Source organism: Atractosteus spatula, chromosome 1 (genome assembly GCF_055471065.1).
Source record: "Atractosteus spatula isolate fAtrSpa1 chromosome 1, fAtrSpa1.hap1, whole genome shotgun sequence".
NCBI lineage: Eukaryota > Metazoa > Chordata > Actinopteri > Semionotiformes > Lepisosteidae > Atractosteus > Atractosteus spatula.
In genome coordinates this window covers 64,366,101-64,387,249 of record NC_142706.1, presented here as the reverse complement: position 1 = coordinate 64,387,249, position 21,149 = coordinate 64,366,101, and the positions used below count along the sequence as shown (strand labels likewise).

The 21,149-nt window shown below is 51.3% G+C and overlaps 2 protein-coding genes across 4 annotated transcripts in view; one reads left to right on the top strand and one right to left on the bottom strand.

The window, feature by feature from the left end:
- Positions 1-191: 191 nt before the first annotated feature.
- suox (sulfite oxidase) lies at positions 192-13,446 on the bottom strand. Of its 2 annotated transcripts, none has more exons than XM_088916519.1 (4): positions 12,399-13,446; positions 8,013-8,083; positions 5,172-5,337; positions 192-4,274 (listed from the first exon to the last, which is right to left on the bottom strand). In XM_088916519.1, exons 2-4 carry the CDS (start codon positions 8,069-8,071, stop codon positions 2,775-2,777), a joined length of 1,725 nt encoding a protein of 574 aa, XP_088772645.1. In that variant the 5' UTR covers positions 8,072-8,083; positions 12,399-13,446; the 3' UTR covers positions 192-2,774. The 2 variants fall into 2 exon arrangements, with proteins under 2 accessions (XP_088772645.1, XP_088772654.1); XM_088916528.1 differs by having other exon boundaries at positions 12,344-12,538.
- A 4,383-nt stretch (positions 13,447-17,829) lies between these two features.
- The window catches only part of spats2 (spermatogenesis associated serine rich 2), a 33,225-nt gene continuing 29,905 nt past the window's right edge, over positions 17,830-21,149 (top strand). The window contains exon 1 of one of the 2 annotated variants that reach the window (XM_088916415.1): positions 17,830-18,035. The gene's annotated coding sequence lies outside the window, so the exon portion shown is untranslated. The remainder of the gene's footprint in view (positions 18,036-21,149) is intronic. The other variant, XM_088916407.1, reaches the window with a different exon arrangement.

Here is a 21,149-nt window from a genome sequence, read left to right as displayed (position 1 = left end):
GTCTGTCGCTGAAGGAGAGAGCCTGTGTGGCTGTCTGCCACCCAGAGCGAAGGTCAGCATAGCTCATCTGTCACTAAAAGCCACATCTTGCTGTTGGAAAAAAAGTCCAGATTAACAGCATTCTAAAGGAAGAGGCATTAGACAAGAAGATGTTGCACTTCTACATACCACCGCAAAAGATGGCTGGACACTGATGGGGAAAAAAATCTTTATTCTTCACAGAGGAAAATCACACCAGGAAAAACACGATTCAGTTACATTCATTCTTGTGCGTCAGATTGAGATGAAACGGGTCGAGGGGTAGAACTGTTCATTCACAGATTTTGTACCCAGTGTTGTGAAGGCACCTTGGAACGGTGAGACACTGTCTCTCTTGCCACTCAAATATAAGACCTCTTAAACCTCTTAAGCGTCATAAAAACGAAAGCAAGCCGTTTTAGGAAAATCACAGATTTAACAGCACTTAGGCTCTTATTTCTTTGTAATAACCGACACCTGCTGGACAAAAAGGGTCCACATTCTTCATCCTTAAGACACTCAGGTCTGATTTGTTTTAGATCATATGCTGTATACAGAATAAAAGATTCCACATGTGTCTTCTGTTTTCAGGGTCTATTTTGTCTGTAAATTCATTCAGAAAAAGTGCAATCCCAGCACGGTTCCTGGAAAGCACTTTCAGCCTGGATAGATACACAATGGTCCTGCCACTCAAATAACGAGACCTAAGTAATCAAGCAGTCGCCTAACTAAAGCCAGAAGGAACTACAGCCTTACAAGATGTTCATTCAAACCTCACTGACTATGGTCAACATCAAATAACCAGTTGTTTTTAAGCTATCCTGCATTCTGTAAAAAACAAAGGATTTTGTTATTATCTGTCAGTATCTTTTTGTAATCTGGGTTGAACGAGCCTTCGTTTAACCCTGAAAACAACCAGACTGGAAAGTTGTGGGTTTGAATCCTGGGTGATGCACTATGCCGTTGTACCCTGGACCAAGGTACCTCACCTGTACTGTGTCAGTAAGATAACCAGTTGTAAAAACGAGAGGACATTTAAATTGCTTTGGATGAAAGCGCCAGTCAGATGAACTAGTAGGATTAGTAAAGGGGCAGTGCATGTCTCATCAACACCACTTGCAGCCCAGGCTTTAACGAGTCTCAGTTTCCACTCTCTGAATGGATCTGCTGCCGGGCCAACGATTTTCTTACACAATCATTGTGTACTTTGGTTTACCCTTAGGCTTAAATTGAAGGCCGGCACAAAAGCAACACTTAAAAAAAACAACAACCTCTTTGTTATACTTGAACGTGAGTAGATTGTGAGCATGTTTCACTGGGTCACTCTTCGCTCCGATGTTCGCCATCAGCGTGGTGGATGACTGAGTACCTCTTCGTTCTGAAATGGACCCACGCATCCTCACACGTCCCCTGAAGAGTGACCGTCCTCACACACTCCCTCCTCTTCGCTATTTGAACTGAAGCTTCTCTATGGCTGGCTGTTCATAACACGACAATGTGCCCATCTGACCAGAATATCCTGCTCGGTTTGTGTAGTTTGAAAACAAACCAGTTTATAATCTCAGAACACTTACAGACCAGAGATTGTCCAATCGCACAGGAAAACAATTTTTAAAAATGGTAAGGGAACACTAAAGCCATAATGGGTTTTTAAAGCTTTTGAGAAGAACAGATTCAAACTGCAGCCAATTATTCTCAGAAACTACACTGATATTTTCAGCTTTCAAATTAGTTTTGTGCAAAATGACTTTGTAATCAATACCTTAAATATCTTCTGTTTGCAAAGCTCAATAAGCAGACAATACTGAAGTGTTCTAACGGGTGTCTATTACTTTTTTAACTTAAATTACTCTCTGAAACTGAGCAGCTGGAGTACAACAAGCATGTATTGATTCCCTGTATCCAAAACATTGGTATTTACCAATTTATGAACTAAAACACATGTAGTGATACCTCTTCTAAACTAATTGATGTATTTGTGCTAGCAGGATGCTCATTAAGATGTGCTAGTAAACTCGTCAAGTTAAGAGATGACATTCAACATCTCGAACTACAGCTGCTGTGAGCCATCCTGCCTCATCAGGCTACAGGTTCTTTTTTTTCTGGGTTAGGCTGTTGGCCCGTTCTCACAGAAGGCGCTCTGGGACAGGTCCTGGGCCAGGTTGTCGGCCCGTTCTAACATAGAGAGGGCTCTGGGACGGGTTCTGGGCCAGGCTGTTGGCCCGTTCTCACAGAGAGCGCTCTGGGACAGGTTCTGGACCAGGTTGTCGGCCTGTTCTCACAGAGAGCGCTCTGGGACGGGTTCTGGACCAGGGTTGTCAGCCCGTTCTCACAGGAAGCGCTTTGGGACGGGTTCTGGGCCAGGCTGTCGGCCCGTTCTCACAGAGGGCGCTCTGGGACGGGTTACGGGCCCGATTGTTGGTCCGTTCTCACAGAGAACGCTCTGGGATGGGTTCTGGGTCAGGATGTGGACCTGTTCTAACAGAGAGAGCTCTGGGACTGGTTCTGGGCCAGGCTGTCGGCCCATTCTTACAGAGAACGCTCTGGGACGGGTTCTGGGTCAGGATGTGGACCCGTTCTCACAGAGAGTGCTCTGGGATGGATTCTGGTTCAGTTCGTTGGCCAGTTCTTACAGAGAGCACTCTGGGATGGGTTCTGGGTCAGTTCGTTGGCCCGTTCTCACAGAGAGCACCTGGGGACGGGTTCATGAGCTGGTGTTCTGTCCTGAGGATACAAGGCTGGGTGTTATTGCGGGGCTAGTCTGTCCTGCTCTGGTCCTCACTCACCCTGACCCGGACCCGGTGCCAAGCGTTGCTTAGGACTCCCCGGAGGTTCCAGATGGGCGCCACCGTGTCCGGCTGCACGTTGTAGCTGCTGTCCACTGCTTTGCACACGATCTCCAGCTCCCGGGCTCCCGGGGGCAGCGGGGCTCTCAGCTCCCACAGTGTCCAGGCCCAGGAGCGGTTAGGCGGCGGGGTCGCGGCTCCTCCCTCCTCCCCGTGGTGCAGCCTGGCCACGTGCCACGTCCTTCCGCCGTCCAGAGAGACGTCCACCCGCACCACCTCCCTCCCGCCGCCGCTCCAGGCGTAGCCCTGAACGGTCACAGTGCCCTGGCCTGCCCCCAGGACGATGCCCTCCTGGGGCACGGTGATGGCCGACTGCACGGGCAGCTCCTGGATGGCTGGGGCCGTCTTGAAATCCACCGTGTCCCAGTCGGTCCCAGGAGAGAAGCCCTTGTAGTCGTTCTGCTGCCAGTGGCTCTGGCTCTCCTCCTCGCTTACCACGATCTTGCCCAGCCACTTCACGTTGCGCGCCCCGACCACTCCTGGCACTACCACGCGCAGCGGGTACCCGTGATCTGCGGGCAGGTCCTCCCCGTTCATCTCGTAGGCCAGGAGGACATCGCCCTCCTCGCTGACCGCCTTGCCCAACGGGATGGACGCCCCGTAAGGGGTCCCAGCGGGGTCCACATCCAGACCTTCGAACTGCACGTGCTGAGCGCTGGACCCGGGGAGGTAACCGGCGTACACCAGGATGTCCCTAAGCCGGGCACCCCCCCACGTGGCATTACTGATGGCGCTGATGCCCCAGTTCAGACCCTTCACCTGCTTCACCCGGTTCATGTCGGAGCGGCGGTTGCCCGCGCACTGCAGCGTGGCGGTCACGGTGTGCTTCGGGAACTTGGTCCTGATCTCCTCCAGGGACAGACGGACCGGGCCCCGCGGCAGGCCGTGGATCTCCAGGCGGTAGGTGTGGGGGTCGACCCGGGGCACCGGGAGGTGGTTCCGCTTGAAGAAGAAGGCCGAGGGGGTGATGAAGTTCTCGGAGAGGATCTCCGAGGGCGGTTCGGCGTTAAACGGCTTCTGGCTGTTGACCCTCAAGGCCGGGTGCCTGGGAGGATCGCCGGAGTAGGGATCCGCTGAAGTCGCCCCTTCCTCCTTACAGTCTCCAGGACACAGCTCCCCCACCTTGTACTCTGCCAGGATCTCCAGCACGTGCTCCTGATTGTGGACGGCATACAGGGCCCAGAAGGGCTCCAGGGCGCCCCCGGCAGCCAGCATGATCTTGTCGCCCCCTGGGTGCACCGCCACAAAATTGGTGATGTCGTAAACGCTCCCATTGTAGGTCACCCACACGCCGTCCTCCAGCGTCCTGTGCTTGGTCACGTCGTCCTGCGTGTAAACGGGATAGGCCAATTCTGGAGGGCCAGTCGGCGAGCTCCCTGTGGGCCTGGCAGGGTCATCTGCTTGCTCTACCTGGAGCGCAGAGAGACAAGAGTCAGGCTTCGCAGACAAGGACTCAGACAAGAGAGGGAGGAGTGGGGGAAGCTGTTAACCCCGCCCCTGGTGAAATCCCTATCCAGGGAAGGTACTAAAATACCACATTTCCTTGTGTATTACCCATTTACACATGGTGTCCCCAGCATGGCGCTCCATTTAAAGGAAGAGGGCATAAGCATCCTGGACGAGGATCTACAGCAGTGGTTCCCCAGCCTTGGTCCTGCAGGGCCAGTATCTGCTGGTTTTTAGTCCAGCTCTGACCGATGTCTCCACTGCCAATTGATGACTTGGGTACATTTTTTTTAGTTCAGGTGGGGAGCTGCATCAGCATGCGTAGGCTGCAAAGGAACAAGTAATAGGTTTATTCCATGCTGAAAAGAGAAGAAAGAAAACAACGTTTCGGCCGTGGAGCCTTCTTCAGGTGTGTGACCTGAAGAAGGCTCCACAGCCGAAATGTTGCTTTTCAACTGTCTTCTCTTTTCAGTATGGAATAAACCTATTACTTGTTCCTTTGCATTTTATTTTGACGTCTAGAAAAAGACCCAGGAGTACAAGCAGGCCATCAAGATGCATGCAGCTCAGGCACAAGCGCAGGCCTGAGGTCACAGCAGGCAGGAAACACGTGGGGGTGCCACAAAGGAGATCTTACGCCTGACCGAAAGTCAATGCAGTTTGGTGTAACTTGGCATAGTGGTAAGAAGTGTCACCGTAGTGCGGCTCCAAGTGCTGTCGCCTCACTGCTCTTGGGCCCTGGGTTCAGTTGTGGGTTCACAGTCTTCTGTTGTGGAGTCTGCACGTTCCTCCTGCACACGCGTGGGTCTTCTCCAGGGGCCTCCTTGACATAAATGAGCCCAGTTCCCCCCTTCCTCTCACCTGTCTGTGGTACAGCCCATACGCCAGCATGCCACCAGTCCCCGCCAGCAGCCCGGCCACGGTGAGCTTCCAGTGAGGGGGCCTGGCTTGCCGGCCCGCTGAGCTCTTCCCGCCATCGCTGCTGTGCCAGCGGCTGTGCGCGCCACCCACACATACCGCCTGCAACCTGCAACAGCACAGGGCACAGCGTCAAAGGGATGCGCAGGACTCTCACCGGCCAGGGGTCGTGGGGGCAAATTTGGGAATTCTCTCTCAGTTCCTCTGTTAGTCTTGGATCCAATGAATCCTAATTTGCAGAGGCGTGATCTTCAGCAACAAGACCCGCGCAGGGAGGATTAAATGATTGCCTTTTATTTTTCTTGCACTGGTGAGCGTACTGGCACGCTCTGGCTGCTGTCACATCATCCAGGCGGTGGAGGGGATCCCCATTACCTGTGATGGGCTTTGAGTGGAGTGTCCAGAAAAGTGCTATACAAGTATTATAATAATAATAATAATAATAATAGCTTACACTTATATAGCGCTTTTCTGGACACTCCACTCCGTGCTTTACAGGTAATGGGGTCTCCCCTCCACCACCAGCAGTGTGCAGCCCCACCTGGATGATGCGACGGCAGCCATAGTGCGCCAGAACGCTCATCACACACCAGCTATCAGTGGGGAGGAGAGCAGAGTAATGAAACCAGTTCATAGATGGGGATTATTAGGAGGATGATTGGTAAGGGCCAATGGGAAATTTGGTCAGGACGCCAGGGTTACACCCCTACTCTTTTTGAGAAACACCCTGGGATTTTTAATGACCACAGAGAGTCAGGACCTCGGTTTTATGTCTCATCCGAAGGACGGCGCCTGTTTACAGTGTAGTGTCCCCATCACTATACTGGGGCATTAGGACCCACCTGGACCGCAAGGTGAGCGCCCCCTGCTGGCCCCACTAACACCTCTTCCAGCAGCAACCTTTTTTCCCAGGAGGTCTCCCATCCAGGTACTGACCAGGCTCACAACTGCTGAGCTTCAGTGGGGCTGCCAGTCGTGAGTTTCAGAGTGATATGGCTGCTGGCAAGTATAAGCAATTATCATTACTGTCTTTCCTCTGTTATTCCACCACGCCATGTGTGACTGCCTATTCCTCAGCACTCCACACACCATTTTTTTAACTTACTTAACGAGCACTAATGTTTATAAGAATAAAGCTCTTCCAGCCCCGTTTCCAGGCCACGGGTGTAGCTGAACTCTCTGCAACCCATGCCACCCCTACTCCTCCTCCTTCAACAGAGGAATTTCATTTAAATTGAATTTTCTAGCGTTAAACATACAAATCTCCGCTGTTGGTACATAGAGGCAACATTCGGGGTGCAGCACAGGTGTCACTGCAAAATTCTCCCTGGATGGGCTCCAGAACACTGCGCAACAGTAATTTTGTTCCCCTGTACCTTCTTGCTTGTAGACAGTTTTAGAAATCTTTTCAAAAGATACTTATACTTGAAGAAAAATCAAGTATAACTGGATTATTGTGGCTTTTTACTAGATATTGAGAAAATATCCTAAATAAACTTGCTGAGTATGAAAGACTATTAGTCTGCTGCAGCACAGGCCAGGTATCTAAAATCCTCAGAACATACTAGGCTTTCATCGGGATCCTTTAAGCTCTTTGCAAAGGCTAGTCTAAGCCATGTAGTCACTCTTGGCATTAAGTAGGTAAGATTTCTTTTCTTTCTCTTTAACATGTCAATGCCAACAAAATGCCAATGCCTTTAACAAAATGCCAATGCAATTAAAATTAAGTGAATTTGGTATTAGAAAATTAAAGTAGTATAAACAGTGGTCTCAAAAATTCATCTGGAATCTCTTGTATTCTGCCTTGTTTCTTCATTGCTGTTACAGAGCCATCTCTGGAATTTAAATTTGGGGTTTGCATGCAGGTTTCAAAAGCCAGGCATTTTAAGAGCTTGTTTGAATAGGAGAGTGGTGCACACAAACAGTACTAATATGGCCAAGCCTACAAATCCAAAGACAAATAGAGAGGCAGGCATTACCTGCCTGTGCTGCAGGGCTGGGAGATAAGGGTGAGTGTACTCTTCTGCTTTCCACAGCACACTGACCTCTGCTGCTGTGCCTGGCAGACATTCAGTTTACCCCAGAAAGAAACATGACACCTAAAGTTGCTGCTGTGCTGAAAATATTTTAAATCATTTCACCATGCTGCCTGAAGCCTGAATCCTACAGCCTGGAGTCTAATCTTTCGACAGCTTTTTCTCCCAGTCAGAATCCCCAAGAAGTTTGCATTAAACAAATGTGAGCCAAAATGCTGCAGTCTCTGGAGAGGAACCAGAGACAGTGGTGCTCCAGTGAAACTTGAACACAGGAATCAAATAACAGTACAGAGCATGTGCCCTGGGGCAGGAGTGAAGCTCTTGACGAAGGCAGGGGGACTTCAGGTATTCAGCAAAGACATAAAAGTTAGCATCCTTCTCTGGAGAAATGCTCGAAGGGACATTTAACATCGGCAATGGGAATGCTTCATTGCAAAGACACCTCAATGCCCCCTGGCACTGTAGCAGGGCTCTGGCTTCATACTCTCTGTCTAGAGGAACGCTGCCCCCTACTGGTCCTCCGACTCACAGCAATCTGGTTTTCTGTTCATGTACTGACGCGCTTTTTGACATCCTGTCTCAATTAAGTTCAGACATTGGTCGTCGCCACCAACAGGGCCGTCCACCCCCAGACCTCCAGCCAGCAGCAAATCCCAAGGTTTTTCCCAGCTGAACTCTTGACTCTTGATTAGGAAAAACCCTGACTTGGTTAAATCGAACTTCTGAAGGTTACTCAAAAGAAACGTACCTGTGTGTCCTGGAGAGGCAGCCCCTGAGCAGGCCCTGGCAGTGTCGGAGATACAGCATCGCCGCTTCACCCTGCCAGAGGCACAGAGACAGAGTCAGAAAGAGCTCACCAGGCCCCCCATTGCTCCTGGGTTTTTTATAGAGGGGTTCCCAGCCCTGGTCCCGGGTCCCGGTTACCCCACACCTGCAGGGCTTTATTTCATCCAAGCTCTTTAATTTCACTCAATCCAAACTTCATTAAACCCTCAGGTTTGCCAGTTTTTTTTCTCCCCAGCTTACGAGTCTTGGAGTCCTAATGAAGTTCAGTCTTTAAAAAAGCGACAGCCCCCCTGGTTCGGAGCCAAGAACAAAGCGAGTTCACATCAATGTCATTCGGGTCAACTAGGAGCTCGGTTATACATCTGAGAACTTGGCTGCAGTTGTGACCGTCGCGGTTCCGTGCGGGGCCGTGCCCTCCGCCACCCGTTTCGTCCCGCGACACCTGGGGCGCGAACCCGGGTCTCTGGCGTAACACAACAGGGAACCAGCCGCATGAGCTAAAGGAGACCTCCCCCAGCCCAGGCAGCTGAGGTCCCTGCTACGCGCAGGGAGGGCGGTGACGTCACCGTATCCAAACTAGCTCCGCTACACAGTGACCGCCAGCAGGTGTGGGGGTCCCCAGGGCAGGGACCCCAAGATTCACTGAACACTTGTGCACAGGTCAGAGCGTACCTGGAAACTGGGGGGAAACGGGGATTCAGCTTGTACCATGAGAAATAAGTGACGTTTAGCAAATGTCTTTTACTCGGCTCAACTGATCACCCAAATAACCTTTTTTTCCCCTCCAGCTGCAGAGTGACCGTGCTCAAGTCTGCGAGCACGCGTCTTCTTCTGCGATTGCCTGCTTGGATTGAACACCCCTCACCCCGCTCGCCGCAGAGAGCCGGCCGCCTCATGCTGGAGGGCAGATTGACGTGGAGATTAGTACCTTTGCTCGGGCTGGAACAGGTAGAAACCACTTGGTAAATTTAGGGAGGGGGAGGTGTAAGGAAGCCAGATTCTAAAAAGCTTATATACATTTTTTTAAATTGCACGATTACATCTGATTTAGCACCGGCGCGGTTTCAGACAGGACTTCTCCTCCGAGAAACAGATGTGCAGGCGGCACTGGGGGAAGTGAGAACCTGGAACAGCCCAGATGCTTCTCTTTCTTTCTACGAAGGCAGCGAACTCTGCAGGTGGCAGGCATGATCCTCATCGCAGCCAGAGGCAAGCATCTGATTGAACCAGCTCAGCTTGGAGGAGCTGCGACGCAGAACTCCATTACTGTGCTGCCCTCTCCTGAAGGAAACAGTGTGCTGAAGACATTTTGACATCATGCTTAATTACAGCCTAGTTCACACAGTTACAACATAACTTTGTTTTCTTGGAAGAGGACCTTCATGAATGCAATAACTTTTAAAAGAAAAAATACTGCCTGCCTGGCGCCTTCTGATATGTCTGCCAGGGAACAGTGGCCGTCAGGACACTCCCAATCCCTGTGGATTTCACATCATCCCCGACGCTAGATGGGCATGGGATACTGCCTCCCACAAAGGGGCACAGCCCGGATCTGAACCCGGGCAGGCAAGGGGAGGGAGTGTGGTTGTGATCACAAGGCAGCAACTAGTGAAGTGGACACTATTTCTCCTTTTGTTTTTTTTTAAACAAATGAGTAATGTGAGTTATGTGGTTACTAAGTTAAAGCTCATACGGATCCACTAATCTTTAACATATAGAATCAATATCTCCCTCTGTTTGCTCACTCAGCACATAGGGGTTGTCAGCTTTATAGCCTAACAACCCCTTACACTGACAGCACAAACCTTAAAGCCAACTGTGTGACCAATCAGGAAGCAGCTAAAACATCAAAACAACCACTTGCAGGCCAAAGGTTGCCAGCAGACTTCAGAATGACAATAAAACTCCAGTTCCAGCCAGTAGCTTCCAGGATGCATTTCAATATTTTGTACAAACAACAATTCATATGAACAGCTATAACCAAAATAACGCTTAACTGCAGTGAAGGCAGGCAAATATCTCCTTCATTCCAAACTGGAGCCGAAACATAACCAAACTCCAGCTGAAAAGTCTGAATATATTTGTTGTTTTGCATGTTTTCAGTAGTCAGAAATGCCACATGATTTGTAGTTTATAGAATATTAACCAAAGCACACTTGACATTAAAATGTGAACTCACACCAAAATAGAGATTGTTCTGTTGTCCCACAGTATTTCCATGCCTACAGTAAAAGTATCATGGCAGCAAACTCTAAAGAATGCATGGGCCCTCTGTGTTTGTGCCTCCTCTGTTTTATGCTAGGTATTTTGCCACAATTGTATTATGGCCTCTGGCTGAATGAGTTCAGCTTGATCCCCTCTCTACAGTTACTCATTACACCTGCAGTTTCTCAAGGTGGTTGTAGTGTACTGGAGCTGCCCTGAATCTTTGCAGACTCGGAACATGAACTGGGCTGTTTTGAAACAAGCAGAGCTTCTGTGATTTCCAACATTGGTCATGACTGAATTCACAGACAGCCATGAAGAAAATGTGGATTTTGTCCAGCTAATCCACAAGACGCTTCAGATAACCAAATGCATGAATTATCAAAGGTGTTGGAATTTCTAGAAAGCAGGGCATTCACACTGTCATTATCAAGAATAAAATCAGCTTTAAAGACTAGAAACCCAGCTGAAGGAGTGAAAAACGCACATCTGAAAGCAGAAGGTAAAAAGGAAGGAAAAGTAATGTGTACTGTTATTGCATGTTTTGGGTTTGGGCTGTATCCTACATTTTTGTATAACTTATCAAGTTCGCACTGTGCTGATCTCCTGTAATGCAACAATGTTGTTGAAATGAAGCCACCTTGTCTGATAAAGAAAATGAATTTTTTTTCTGCTATTCCAGAACCATTTTAATCCGGATTACTCTCAGGGTTTCCCGTTACCGAATCCGGCAAATGCGTTCCCGCAGATTACATTAATGTGCCTTTGTAATACACTCTTTCAGAACTGCCGAGAGCTCAGCATTCAGACGGAGTCTCAACCCTTCGGGTTTCAGGGTAATATTAAACCGGTTCATAGCTCAGGTTAATAGCTGACAGATTAGGTACAGAGGACGACAGCCAACGCACCTGTCCGGTCTCTGGGACTGCGTGCTTTTCAGACAAACTCCGCAACAATCCGAAACTTTACTTTTGGTGGCTTGTGTTATCTGCAGCTCCCTAATTAACTACACCATTTCATGACCACACTGCCACAATGTGATAAGGCGCGAGCTGCCGGAGCAGGAGACGGGGCACCACCGCGTCTCCAGAGCAATGCCAGGACCTGCGTTTAGCACAACGACTCCTGGTCTGCAAGGGCAAACACCCTTTGTGACTGCCGGGATGTGGGTATTTTACGTCTTGTTAAAGAGTGGCGTCAAACTCGTCCTTGCCCCGACGATCTGTTTTAACAGTTGTCAACTCTCCTGCGCAGCCGCCTCATCTCCCTTAAGCAAGGGCTGTAGACAGGAGCGCAGCAGGGCGCAGACGAACCGCCCTCCGTCACCCGAGATAAAATCGTGTTATCTGCACCGCACCGGAGAAGCGGCGCAGCGCCTGCGTTTCAAGATCACCTGGAACTGAAGGGCATGTAGCGTTTATGGGGTGGGAGTCAAACTGGGCAGACGCCGAATGGACCAGCGAGTCCGAGCCCGAATCGCCGTTTAAAAGAGGCGTCACGGAAACGGCCTGCGAGAGCGCAGCGTAGCTGAAGAGAGCCTCGATTTTCGGGTCAGTGTCAAGCAGAACCGACGCTAAACCGGTTCCCTTCAATGGGATAATCCGCGTCATGACCACAACAACCACGACCGCGATGACGCATGTGTTGTCATTTGCCTATCGCGACACTGCATTATATAATCTTTCTCGCGGTGCTAGTCGGGGGCGATCCCTTTTAACACCACGAGATCCTGGGTTTTTTAAAAAAGGCTGGCTGTTGGCGTGTCTTGTCAGAGCCCTCCTCGGAGTTTATACACGAGTGCTAATGTCTGTCAGATTAACGCTCTCTCAGCCCTGTTTCCAGGGCGGGTGAGACCTCCTGCCAAATGACAAAGCGCGCCGCGTGTGTCGCCCCTACGCCTCCTTCAACGGAGGATTTTCATTTCATTTAAACAGCTTTTCCCAGCGTTATACAGACACGTACGAATCTCCGTTGTCCCTAAAATCGTATTCCCTCTCTCTGCGGGTAAGAATCTGCACTGACAGGACATGACCCTCCCCCTTTCACTATTCTCTGTCACTAAGAGCGGCGGCAATGCAGAGTTGTTACCTGCAAATGCCCAATTAAGTCTTTATTGGGTTGAAGACGCGCCGCAGTCGCTCACCTCGCCCTTCTGCTGCTTCTAGATGTTTGTCTTCTGGAAAGCCCACAAGCAGCGCCACAGAGCGCGTCCTGCGAAGGGTGCATTCCGCGCTGAAGGGGCCCACCGCCAGCCTGGTCACAGAGCCCATTAACTCCTGCGCCCCCACGCCCGCCGCTCGGCTTGCACTCTCTCTCTCCGCCCACGTCATCACACACAGGCGGAGACAGGCAGGCCCCATCTCGCCGGCTGGGCTGAACCGGCAGTGCAATTCAACGCGCTGGCGCCTGGGCCCGAACCGGTTATCCGTGCGGTTCTGGCGGCCGGATTCCTGCAGGTCCGGCATGGGCCGCCCCAGGGCCCGCTCTCCCACGGCTCTCTGTTGTCGCTCCGTGCTGGAGGGAATTAGTCCGTGATTGCTCTGTCATAACACTCCCGCTTCACACACACACCAGCACAGTCGCTGTGGATTAATGTCTTTGAACCACTAAATGCGGCTTTTACCACGCCGCGATGGCAGTTTAGTCAGCGTCATTTCACGAATACGGGTCGACGAATTAGGGCCTCGTTCTTTTCCATCCTACCTCCCTCTCCGGGGCCTGATCGTTATTATTTGGTGGTATCCTGAAAGTAAATCGAGACAACCTGCAGTTTCCAATATTTTAAAGCGATCGTTCTGCAATTAAGTCCTAAATAAGTAGTTGTTTTTTTTTACGGGCGCGAGTCATTCTTTTCATTTATGTGTTGAAAGTATCATTTCTGTCATATTATTCATCGATGTAAGATGTCAGCGAATTAATAAAGGCATTACGAAGGAATCAATTGAGGCATGGCGTTAAGAAAGCTGCAATGCTTTCTGTGTCGCACTATGTTCGAAATAGCAAAACTCTGCTTATAATTAACGTCTTGTTAACATGCATCCATATGTCAATAGACACATATCATCGGACGAAACTATTCACTGGGTTGTCTTGTCTGATTTATAAATATCCCGTGCTGCAGGAGCCCATTGACGAGGACGAGCCTTCTTCACCGGCCGGCTCACTTTCGATCAGGTAGGAGGTTGAGGGTCTGTCAGACCGGAAACGAGATTTCACAGAGCCGCGAGCTGGAGTGCGGGCCGCTGATTGGAGGACGTGCAATACTCCTCCACGAGGGCACCTAGGAAGGCAATACTGCCTTTCCACATCCACGAATTTCTACCCCACGCGCGTTTGCATTCCTGTGCTTGTGGGGACTTCCACTCAGAGGACACCCCACGCAGGGTGAATAGGGGGCCAGAAACAAATTTGCCAAGCGCGCAGTCTTGAACCAGTCCAGACCTGAGATCTTGAACGCTGCAGATTCGCGCTCTGAAGTTGGTATCGCTGGTCCTGACTGATCAACAGCAGCTGAGAGAGATTCCTAATCGTGATCCACGTCTTTCTGTGCAATTACAGTATTTGTTATGGGGGGGGGGGTAAATGAAATGCATTCAGTACCGTTTTAGGAAGAAAGCGTATATGTTTTTTTTCCAGTTGATTAAAATGTGATAATCCGTTTTGTTTTGTACAATCTGGCTTGAGTGCATTGCGCTGCCATGCAGCCCTCGATCATAGAAAAAACACAGTATTTGAATTTAAACAAAATGCATTGCAAATTGAATGTAGAGCTTTGCATTCTCTGCCAGGATATGCTTTGAGGGAGACGAGGACTGGCACCCTGGCGCTGTGTCCCCTGAAAGAGAGGGTCGAGAGTGGGACTGGGATCGCATAGCTGTTTGCTGGGGGTGAAGCGCAGTGGAAGCCTGTTATGGCTCCAGGACTCAACAGTTGGCTGTGCTGACCCCCCTCCCTGAGTGCATAACGGGGGGGGGGCTCACGCCTGGCTCTGGAGAGCCACAGCTGTGCAGGCTGGACCGCAGGGAGACGGTAGTAAGTCAGCCTGGAGTCCATTGACTCCACGTCGTTTCTTTTGGTTAATAATAATAATAAACTTTATTTTATATAGCGCCGTTAAAGGTGGCTTCTCAAAGTGCTTTACAGGATGACAACAACAATAAATAAGAAGAATACACAAGATAAAACACAATTACAATACACAGAGGAGAGCGTGGATGGTGGTACTAAGAAAAGCAGAGGGGTGAAGAATGGAACCAGTTCAGTAAAGGCTCTTCTGAGTCTGGATCTGAAGGAGTTTAGAGAAGGTGACTCTGATATCCTTGGGGAGAGAGTTCCAGAGCTTGGGGGCGCAACAGGAGAAGGCCCTGTCACCCATACAATTAACCCACCCATAAACCGAGGTGACGCAATCCCAAAGACCCTGTCTCTCCCCCGGGCCAGAGGGAAGCATTGCTAGCGGCGTGGAGCGGCTATCGTTTCAGCTCCACAAAGCGGTCGGGGAAGAAATGGCTGTTTGTAACTCTGGGACCACGTGCTCTGGAGGACATGAATCTCAGGCAGCCTGAAAGACTTTGTAATGGTGATTCATAGCCAGACAGGCTGGGTCTGCGCGACGCACGGCGTTTCCTGCCAAGACTGAGCGCAGACGTCTAAGAGTGTGAGAGAGCCGTCGGAAAGGGGGTTCGCTACAGCAGAGACACGCAGGCTGTCGCCCCTGTGCCCTGTTTCACAGGGGGCGCTGTGCTGCTTGTCCCCTGCAGCACCTCAGTACTTGAGGCTCGGGGGTCTGCTGCTCGACCAGCCCCAGACTGGGCGCCGGTTTCACCTGTGTTTGTGTACGTTTTTGCAGACCTGCCTGAAAACATGCAGGAGATTTCTGAGTCGCTACTTTAAATAGCTGTCCCTGCTGAGGTTCAGTATGTGGTCCCCATGGGGCTCCCCGAGACAGAGTTGCTGAAAGGGGAGCCAGACGTGACGGGGGTGTGGCATCCCAACATTAACTCATATCCAGACATTATGGGATAAACTTCACTGGCCCAGGTTTCCATCCATCCACGTCCCAGCTGCTTTAACCAGCTGTGGGTTGTGGCCAGCAACAGGCCCAAGGCAGGGTACGATGGGAGTTCCATTAGCAAAAGCAGACAGTAGTAACGTCTTTAGCAACTCATGGGAAAGCAAGGGCAGCTGCCGATGGAAGGCAGTTTTTATTTGTAAATACTTGCAAAACAACCGCGCTGAATTTAAATATTAATCCATAGCTAATACTGGCCCCTCCCCCCTTTCTGGTTTAACCTATGTGGCCTACCATACATTCCTCATGCGTTTGACTCGCAGCTGATGTGGTTAGCTTTTAAATAGAGATCTACACTGTCCTCTGGTGGCGACATGTGAAAACTGCACCCATTTCTACCTGTTCACCTCTAGGTCTTCAATTCAGCTAAACGTTACTTGTGTTCTGAAATGCACTGGTGGGTAATCGACAGGAATTGGCTATTGCATCTGCAGCTACTGCCACCACTAACAGGAATTCACTATTTCTAAAATAGCTGCACTGAAGACACTTACAGGACTGTGGGCCGCATGCAGAACACAAAGGACTGGTCACTGTTGGACTGAGGACATTCCAGAACGTGACCCTGCAGGGACAGGCAGCCTAGGAACAGCCAAAGAGAGTTTCACAGAAGAATCCTGGGGGGCCTTCATCCCGCTGGGCATTAATTAAGACTAATGATGCCAACCAGGGTTTGATCATTAGGCTGCATGTCCAATTAGCATGTATTCATTCCAGGGACTGCAGGCTGTGTTTGTACCCAGGGAGAAAGAGCCAGGCAGTGGCCTGGAGATGGGCAGAAAGAGAATCAGGGCTGCGGGTTTCATTTAAGCAGCCTTAACAACCACAGCAAAGGGCTCCTGCTTTAAAGCAGGACAGGCCCAAGACAAGCCCCAGTTAGACCCAGGACAGGCCCAGGCCTGTTGAAAGGGTCTGACTGGATGTCCCGCCAGGCGGGTTATATGGACACCAACTCTGATTGTTTAATATTTTGCAACACTTTCTATCCTAAAACATATCAAAACTCCTTAAATGTTGCACCAGAAGCCCTACCTGGGAGGCACACAGAGGCCATTCTGCACCAGCGGCCCCACCTGGGAGACGCACAGCGGCCATTCTGCACCAGCGGCCCCACCTGGGAGACGCACAGCGGCCATTCTGCACCAGCGGCCCCACCTGGGAGACGCACAGAGACCATTCTGCACCAGCGGCCCCACCTGGGAGACGCACAGAGACCATTCTGCACCAGCGGCCCCACCTGGGAGACGCACAGCGGCCGTTCTGCACCAGCGGCCCCACCTGGGAGACGCACAGAGACCATTCTGCACCAGCGGCCCCACCTGGGAGACGCACAGAGACCATTCTGCACCAGCGGCCCCACCTGGGAGACGCACAGCGGCCGTTCTGCACCAGCAGACCGGGGGAGGAGGGTGAAACTTCTTCACCAGCTGAATTAAGGGGGAATGTTAGGAGGTCCAGACTGTACCGCCCAGAGTGGAGCTGAGCCAGGACTCCCAACTCTGAGGGGAAGTGCTGAAACCCGGAGCCGGATTAACCTGTGGGAATAACGAAACCGTCTCTGGATCGGGAAGCGCAGACAGCTGTCAGGGCCAGGGAGACTCTGAAACATCCCAGGAACCCTCAAAAACAGCGTTCTCCACCTCATTCTCACGACCGACCCATGAAAAATGTTCATATAGAAAGATTCTCTCATTGTGTCTGTAGCACTGTGCTTGCACCAGTACCCATACTGTATCCTCAGGGCTTTATCTGATCCTGTTCCAGGTCACCAAGATGCCAGTCGCCTCCACCTGGTGCAAAATCCAACACACGTCACCCTGAACACAGCCTTTAAAAACGTAACTGAACACCAAGTCTATAACAATGGACCAATGTTTCAAAAGAAACATACATTATAAAACACCCAATATCTGTACTGCATATTTCTGTAAAGCGTCTTAAATGGTAGTTTATTTATTCATCAGATAAGTTTAATTGTCTCAGGAAAATCAAGGTGCAAGTGACCCGCAGCAACAGGGGCATCTCGTCCAACATGACAATTGGCGGTTTCTGTTCGAATTCATGTATCGGCATCTCTGCTTTTAAATAATTGCAACGTGTTAGTTCACAGTATAGGAAGAATGAAGACGCACAAAATAAATCTCTCAAATTCGATTAGACTGGGTATAAAGTGTGCAATCCTTTTGTCCGGTACAACTCCCCCCTCCCAAAAAAAAAAAAACGATCTCGTCTGTCTGCAAAGACGCCGCCGTGGCAGTCTCTGTGCGCGCTCCCGACTATGGGCTCAGAAGAGAAGGGGGGGGGCGTCTGGTTGTGAATATGTAAATAGGCACGGGCGACTGGGGAATTCTCGAGAGGCGATTGGCTGACGTGCGTGGAAGGGCCGTGGCTTGGTGAACGGCGATTGGTTCCCGGCTGAAGCCGAGCTCCCGAGCGTTCTCGAAACCGCCTTGTGAGCGCGCACGAAGGCAGGGGCGGGAGGGGAGGCGACGGGTTAAGAAGCAGCTCGGAAGTGACGCGCCTGTCCGCCGGCTGAGCGGAGACGGAGAGACAGACGGATCGACTGACGGAGAGGTCTGCGACGGAGGGCGACTGCAAGAAGCCGCCGATCGTTTCAAACTTAACATTTCGGAGCGTCTGGAGCGCCAGTGGCTGGTATTGTGCAAGAAAAGAGTGCTGGGGAAGGACAAAACAACACTGTCCCCGAAGGTAAAGGCTTTTAATGCGCGTTCATCGGGAACCCTAGAGGTTAGTGGATGTGGGTTTGTTACCTGCGCTGATGGGGTTGACCGCAGCATCGTAAAGGCTCACCGGCGGCCGAAGGGACCTGGGGTCGCCCCGGCTTGAGCCGGAGCTCGGAGATCCACAGGGGGGGTAGCTGCATTTTGGGTGCAAGCTAGCTCTTCCTTTCCACAAAAAAAAAGGCTTCTTAGAGCCGAGACATCTGACTGCGCCGTGATGTAACTTAGCGACCGCTGCGAGACGGGCGCCGGCAGCTACGCATCCCCTCGCTGCGCGGATCCGTCTCCCCGTGCGCTCGCCGCGCCGAAACCCCGCAATCAGTCTGTTTTCGCTTTCTTTCCCGCAGTATCATCCGTTTGACGGCGGGGACTGCGGCCCCGGGTCGCCCCCCGTCCGCCCGCGGGCAGGCTGGGCTGTAACAAAGAGCCGCCGGCGCGGACTGGGGTCGCTCCGAGACGCTGATGATGGATGGATTGGGGGGGGGGGCGGGGTGCTGATTTTGTGGGGTTTCAGTTCCAGGTTTTTGCTGTGAGGGTGACCCTCCCGACACCCTGGGTCCTGGTTCGGCTTGGCGGGGTGGGTTTTACGCTCGGCAGCTTTCGCGGTTTCACACAACGCCCCCAAAGTCCGTGGAGAACTTGCTCAGAAGTAGCCACGTTTGAGGCTTGTGCCCCTGTGCCGAAACACCGCCGGGCCCTGGCGGGGTCAGCCCGGTTCTGGGTGCTCAGACCGAGCCGGACCGCGGGAGAGGCGTAGCCGTCGCCCCTAAACCTGGAACCGGAGGTCGTGAACCCTTGCTAGACTGGGTTTGCCCGTCTGCTTTCAAGTTAACAGCGTCGAAATCGGCTTGCAAAAACTTAGCCTCCTCGGGCAGGGACGGAGAGCGGTTTGGTCTCGGCAGGAGTCTTCGTCCCCAGTGGTGTAGACTTTTTTTTTTCATTTACGGTATGGCCAGGAGGAAAGTCACGTCGTCCTCAGTGCTGTACTGTCCTGTTTCTGACTGAGGGAACAACAAAAAAAGACAAAGTTGTGGCTTCCCCTAGCTATCGGTTCGTAAGCATTTATAGCTTTGTTAAACTAACCTGAACCGCCCCCCTCACCGAATAACACCGCTCCGTGAGCCCCCGCTCATCCTCGCGTCGCGTCTCCTGCCCGTTCTCTCAGTTCTCTCTCTCGGGAGATTCTCACGGCTCCCCGTGTGTAATACCACCCAGGAATGCGGTCAGCTGTAGTTAACCACACTGACAACTTCCTACAGGCTGTAAATTGTCAAAGTCGTAACCGAAGCCCAGCGACATCACCGAGTCGCAACCAGGGAGCTGTCTGGAGGTTTCTGAGGCAACATCCGAGATTTGGCTCAGGACCTGATGAGGCTGATCACTTAAAACGGTGACTAGGGGACTACTGACAGCCTCCCTTTCTATCCTGAGTTTTTAAGTGTGTTTCTTGGGTCGCTGACAAGTGCCGTTTGATCTCTATAGCCCTGAGCATTGATTCATTGTGGTGGTGATTTGATTTCTAGCAACTTAATTCACTTCCTGTTTCTTATGTTCTGCTCTTGCTCCTGTGACTGTCGGATCCTTTGCAGTTGTCGTAATCCTGAGACTGCAGCTCTTCACATACTTGATCCTGACTTAAAACCACAGCTCAGTCCTCAATCCAATAGGTTTTGGGGGGTGAACACTCAAAATTGGAGGGGGGGGGGGGTCCTGGGACCTGTTCCTGCAGAGCCCCACTAAAGCCCCAAAGAATTCCCATGCGATCCATTCCACAACTGCTTTGTTCAGTCTGGGACCAGACTACCCTTCAGTGCACAGGGGACTGGAGTTGTCTCTGAAAAGTGACAAAACCTGGAAGTTAAGTCAAGTGATCTATAACCAGTGCTGGGTTTGGGGTGTGGGACCAGGGTTAGACTCTTGTGTTCCTCAAAACCTTGCTTGGCAGAAGTTCTGTTGGACCTGTGGGACTGAAGTTGTCATGAGACCCTGAAAGGCCTTCTGGGCTGTGGCCATTGTGCTTAGATGTTTGGGGTGCTAGATGGGTTCGGTCCACAGTGTAGCTGGACTCCAGGTGCTCTCGGCGCTGGGCTGAGCTGTATCTGCCTCTCGGTGCTCGGATTTGTGAGCTGAGCGAGTGGAGGTGATTTTTGAAATAGAAGTATTGGCAGCTTTCTGCCTGTGACCTGCGACCTGACTTAAGTACTTTAAAGACCGTCTTCCTGCCGCTGAGATAGCAGGAAGTTATACAACGAGTCGGATGACAGCAAGACTGTGGACCTGGACAAGGTGAGATCTAATTGCTGCCATGTGAGCGCTGTAAAAAGACTCAGCAGGGTCTGAGGTGTACAATCGCACTCCTCTCTGGCCCCTGGCTCACAGCAGGCCTGCTGTCACCCTGTTTTTCTGAACTGCGCCCCTGATCGATCTGACTGTCTTAAGCCTGTGTGCACTCTTGTCCCCCAGTGTGGCTCGCTCTCCCCTGTAGCCCTGCACACCTGCCAGGGTCAGAGGTGCGGGGTGGTCAGAGGTGCGGGTGGGGTGGTCCTGGCCTGTCCAGACCGTGACTTCACCGCCTGGTCGAAATTCTTAGTCGGCCTTTAACTTGCCAAGCCTCTCTGAAGCCCAGTTAAAGTTCTCTGTAATCCAGCCCCGTCTTTGGTGCATCATGGGAAAGCACCAAAGCTCGAATGAAATCGATTATTTGCCGTGTTCTGACAGTTGGTTCGTCCTCCGACGTTGTGTGTTGTGATAGTTGTGGTCCCTGAATGGGGCTGGCCTTTTTTGGGTTCTTTTCCATGCGGTCTGTGAATTATGGAGACTGGATGGCAGTGAGCTGAGCTGCCTGCTTGATTAGACCCTTAATATATTTCCCCATTCAGCCTCTGCTTTCAGAAGCCCGGCTGTAGGTGTGTTTTCAGCAAACCTAACAAACAGAATTGTCTTCGTTCTTGCCTCGGCGTGCTCATCAGGAAGTCACTGCCTTATTTCTGCCGGCGCGGTACCCTAGCGGGTGACCTGTAATGAGTAGTCTGGCCTCTGCAGTGTTGCCTTGTTCAGAGGAGGGCAGAACTGGAAGATGGCA